This window comes from Tachysurus vachellii, chromosome 9, assembly GCF_030014155.1.
Source record: "Tachysurus vachellii isolate PV-2020 chromosome 9, HZAU_Pvac_v1, whole genome shotgun sequence".
NCBI lineage: Eukaryota > Metazoa > Chordata > Actinopteri > Siluriformes > Bagridae > Tachysurus > Tachysurus vachellii.
In genome coordinates, this window is record NC_083468.1 from 23,854,164 (window position 1) to 23,859,163 (window position 5,000).

At 42.0% G+C, this 5,000-nt stretch overlaps 1 protein-coding gene across 1 annotated transcript in view; it reads left to right on the top strand.

Moving 5' to 3' along the window:
• The window catches only part of LOC132851700 (BTB/POZ domain-containing protein kctd15), a 31,126-nt gene that overhangs the window by 11,313 nt on the left and 14,813 nt on the right, over nucleotides 1-5,000 (top strand). Inside the window, exon 3 of the mRNA XM_060878684.1 lies at nucleotides 1,371-1,515. Within this exon, the coding sequence (XP_060734667.1) occupies nucleotides 1,371-1,515 (145 nt within the window). The remainder of the gene's footprint in view (nucleotides 1-1,370; nucleotides 1,516-5,000) is intronic.

Sequence of the window (5,000 nt, forward strand, 5' to 3'; positions counted from 1 at the left end):
ATCAGCTGACCGGGCCAAGATTACATCAGCGCAGTGATAACACAGGAGATAAAACAGGAGAGGTTTCAGACTGAAAGTCAGGCAGGAAGCAACGTTCATCTCAAATTTAGTACTTGGTATTAAGATTCCATTAAAGACAATCAGGGCTGTAATAAAATATATTTAAATAGTCTGAAATGATGAAATACTTCCCCAGTAGAGCACGCACAGTTCTGAGGATGATGAGGGAGACAAAGAAGATCCCGGTTTGTTCTTGCTGATTTGTCTCTGAGAGAAGTCCATGCAACGGACATTCGGATTCACGATCACAATTGTTTGTTACGGTTAAATGAAACCATGCTCCAAATTTTTTTTTTTAATGAACTGAACGAATCTGTATGTCTGGCAAGAATACACTGATGGAGCATGAATTTTTTTTGCTTTGGTCTAGAGACACGATCAAGATCATCGTGAATTCCTTTCAGCTAATTCTTTACTGTATGTCCTGCTCATTTTCAGCATCCAGATATTTCTTTTGGGGTGCCAATATTTTTGAAACCATGGTTGCACTACAAAATGTTATATTTGAAAACATTTTTTATACTTGAGAATATGTTTAAGTTCATGCATTATATTAATTTTTCCAAAAATAGTAATAATTGTGTAATAAAAGTGTAATAATTATGGAACTATGTGGATTTGTGTGTGTGTGTGTGTGTGTGTGTGTGTGTGTGTGTGTGTGTGTGGTGTGTGTGTGTGTGTGTGGGTTTGTGTGTGGGTTTGTGTGTGGTGTGTGTGTGTGTGTACGTGTGTGCGTGTGCGTGTGCGTGTGCGTGTGTGTGTGTGTGTGTGTGTGTGTATTTTTGTGCATTTATACGTGTGCTAAACACCCCTGAGTGTAAGTAGAAGGTGTTCACTACAGGTATAGTTATTAGTGATAGTGAATTAGTGCATAAGTGGAGCTTGTGTTACAAATAGAACACATCCTTGAAACAGCTGTATCAGAAGTACCATGTGTGGCTCTGTGTGTGTATCGTGTGGCATATTTTTGCATGAGTCATTTCACTGACATCTCAGTAGTGAAATAGTAAACCTACCTTCCTGCCAGATCCTCTGTTCCTCTGCCAGAGAATGCAGCATCGTCTTATACCTTTCACAAAAAAAAAAAAAAAAAATAGAAATACTTCAAACTCAGTCTCTCTACTCCAGAATTGTGCCTTGAGCTGCTCTTTTCAACCCGGAGTGCTAATACGCTTCTGGCTCGCTGCTAATAAAATGGAAAAATAAATGATAATTGTTTCATGCATTTGAAGAACGCCAGCCGTACTCCATTAACCGTGTGTGTGTGTGTGTGTGTGTGTGTGTGTGTGTGTGCACGTTTTAATTCTCAGAATCAGTCGTCTCTTTAACGGCACCGAGCCCATCGTGCTGGACAGTCTGAAGCAGCACTATTTCATCGACAGGGACGGAGAGATCTTCCGTTTCATCCTCAGCTTCCTCAGGACCTGCAAGCTGCTGCTGCCTGAAGACTTTAAGGTAATGAAGTAAACTAATCATTTACATCACTGACATAAGAACAGACCTCCACAGACTCGCAGATGAGGAAGAGGTAGAGCAAATATTCCTGGGAAGGGGGGGGTTTAAAAAAAGTCTAAAAAATGTTCACAGATAATAAAGTTTTTATAAAAGAACTTTTACAATTGACTTGTTTGATGTAGAAACCTGAACCGAATATCAGCCCTTCTGTGTTGATTTGGATTTTTTTTCTTTTTTTGACCAGAATTATCAGCATTAACCTTCATTAATATCAAAGAGAGTTGCCCTTTGTTCTTCAATCCCGGTATTTCGATATCACAAAAATTGGACTTCACACACTCTGCTTTAATGACACTACTGTACTCTGTTATTTAGAGATGTTCTTCTACTTCTGATCAGAAATCCATAACAGTGTGTGAATTATGTAGACTGTAGACTTTGTGTCTCTGTCTCTTGATCCACCTTTCCCCTACACACACACACACACACACACACACACACACACACACACACACACACACACACACAGAGCCATGTTATCGCAGATTAACTCAGGAAGGCTGCACACACCTGGTTCCTGTATTGCTCTCTGTATCCTGCCATGTGTTGTATTTCGCATCACAAGCGGTCCAGTCTGGAATAACCTCAACTCAAAGCTTATTTCTCTTCTTAGCTTGAATTTCTGGTTCATTATATGACATCTACTCTGTAAGTAAGATCAAAAATCTGCATAACCTAGGAGATGTAATCATCATCATCATCATCATCATCATCATCATCATTATCATCATCATCATCATCATCAAGATTGTTTGTTTGTTCTGCCTGATTATTCTCTGTACTCTTATAATCTAAAATTTTCCATAGACACACACACACACACACACACACACACACACACACGTCCATATCTTCTTATATTCGAGGTTTCAGACATCGAGCTTGGCTAAAAACAAATTCCTATCAAGCAGAGGGAACAAAAGTTTGAACAAAAAAAAAATACTTTTTTTTCAGATTCAATAAGAAAACAGTGATTTTTTTTTATTAACCAAAGACACTACCGTGTCCCGCCCACTTGGTTTCTATTGGCACACAAGAATGAGGATTGTGAATTCACAGGTCGAAGTTCACACAGAAAGTAAGCGCTGCTAGAAGCGAATGTGTGTCTTTCACATCCCACGTATTTTTCCCTTCAGCAAATTGTTGTATTTGTCTGTTGGTGAATTTTTCCGTGTTTTGTTCTGACCCCTGCTTTAGCGAGAAAGCACAAAAGCATAGTTTTCAGTTGTCGCAATGTAAAGTAAACACTGCGCTCATGCCTTTACATCATGTCATAAATGTCATCATTGTGGAATATCGGCACCCATTAAATAGCAAAAAAAAAAGAAATTCCATCTTACATCATACACCAATGCTGTTGCAGTCGGTAGCTCTGGATAGAGAGTAAAGTGTCGTCTGAGATCATTGACCTCATACCTTCTGATTTGCATGACCTCTGAAAGAGGAAGCACTGTGATTATTGTGTCCTTATCAGCATGGCATCACTGCTGCTCTTGGCCTCAGGGATCAGTGCCACACCCTGGCACAGGCAGCTGATGTGTTCCTTAAATTCAGTGAACAGATTTCATCTGCTGCAGAGAGTGTGAGTGTGTGTAAGAGAGCATCTGTGTGAGAGAGTGTGAGTGTGTGTGTGTGTGGGAGAGAGTGTGAGTGTATGTGAGAGAGAGTGTGTGTGTGAGATAGAGTGTGTGTTTGAGAAAGTGTGTGTGAGTGAGAGAGAGTGTGTGTGTGTGTGTGTGTGTGTGAGAGAGAGAGAGAGAGAGAGAGAGAGAGAGAGAGAAAGAGACAGAGAGAGTGTGCGTGTGTGTGTGAGAGAGAGAGAGAGAGAGAGAGAGAGAGTGTGTGTGTGCGTATGGTGTGAGAGAGAGAGAGAGATAGTGTGTGTGAAGTAGAAACTTTAGAACACCTGTATCACCTGTTGTCATAATTGTTTGCTGAACAAGTAAAAAGTGATTGATGTGAACTGTTTCACTGGAGCAAAGAGACTGAGAGTCTGAGAGACTGAGGGTCTGAGAGTCTGTGGGTCTGAGAGACTGAGAGTCTGTGGGTCTGAGAGACTGAGAGTCTGCAAGAGTGAAGGTCTGAGGGTCTGAGCGTCTGAGAGTCTGTGGGTCTGAGAGACTGAGAGTCTGCAAGACTGAAGGTCTGAGGGTCTGAGCGTCTGAGAGTCTGTTGGTCTGAGAGTCTGTGGGTCTGAGAGACTGAGAGTCTGCAAGACTGAAGGTCTGAGGGTCTGAGCGTCTGAGAGTCTGTTGGTCTGAGAGTCTGTGGGTCTGAGAGACTGAGAGTCTGCAAGACTGAGGGTCTGAGAGTCTGAGCGTCTGAGAGACTGAGAGTCTGAGAGACTGAGAGTCTGAGGGTCTGAGAGACTGAGAGTCTGTGGGTCTGAGAGACTGAGAGTCTGCAAGACTGAGCGTCTGAGAGTCTGAGAGTCTGAGGGTCTGAGAGACTGAGGGTTTGAGAGTCTGAGGGTCTGAGAGTCAGAGGGTCTGAGTGTCTGAGGGTCTGAGGGTCTGAGAGTCTGAGAGTCTGAGGGTCTGAGAGTCTGAGGGTCTGAGAGTCAGAGGGCCTGAGTGTCTGAGAGTCTGAGGGTCTGAGAGTCTGAGGGTCTGAGAGTCTGAGAGTCTGAGGGTCTGAGAGTCTGAGAGTCTGAGGGTCTGAGGGTCTGAGAGTCTGAGAGTCTGAGAGTCTGAAGGTCTGAGGGTCTGAGAATCTGAGGGTCTGAGAGTCTGAGAGTCTGAGGGTCTGAGAGTCTGAGGATCTGAGAGTCAGAGAACTTGTGATTGTGACTTCTGTTAAACATTTTACTGAGAGACCGGGATTAAAATTACTGTCTGATTGCTGTCTGATCTTTCCAATAAAACCTGTCCAATAGCTCATAGAAGACGAGACATAGAGCTTGATATGAGTGGGAGACAAGATAATGTCATTCCCAAAGTGTTGTTTTTTTTAAAGACAATACTAACAATAAAATTGGTGAACTATATCACTGATCAGGTGTCTCAGCAAGTACTTAGGATTGAATTTCACAGTCTAAATAAATCACAGTCTAAATAAAATAAATAGCTCAAAAGGTCATTTTAGTCTTTTAGTCTTGTTTTGTTTTGTTTTTTTTTACCATGGTGCAGGCTAGACAACTCACATGGATGGGTCTGATGTCTTAATCTCAGGTGAAACTCTGAATGCATCCATGGAGACAACATGCACTCATGTAATGTTAACCTTCACCAATCCCATGAGATTTAGGTGGCTCATATACTGTATGTAGATCAAATTGGGTGCATTCATTGGTGCTTGATGAGCATCTCATTCCACGTTTAGTCTCTATTTACTGTACTAATCAGCTCCACTCTTCTCTTCTCTGAAGGCTTTGCAGTAGATACAAGAGCATTAGTGAGATCAGACTCTGATGTTCAGGATGTTCA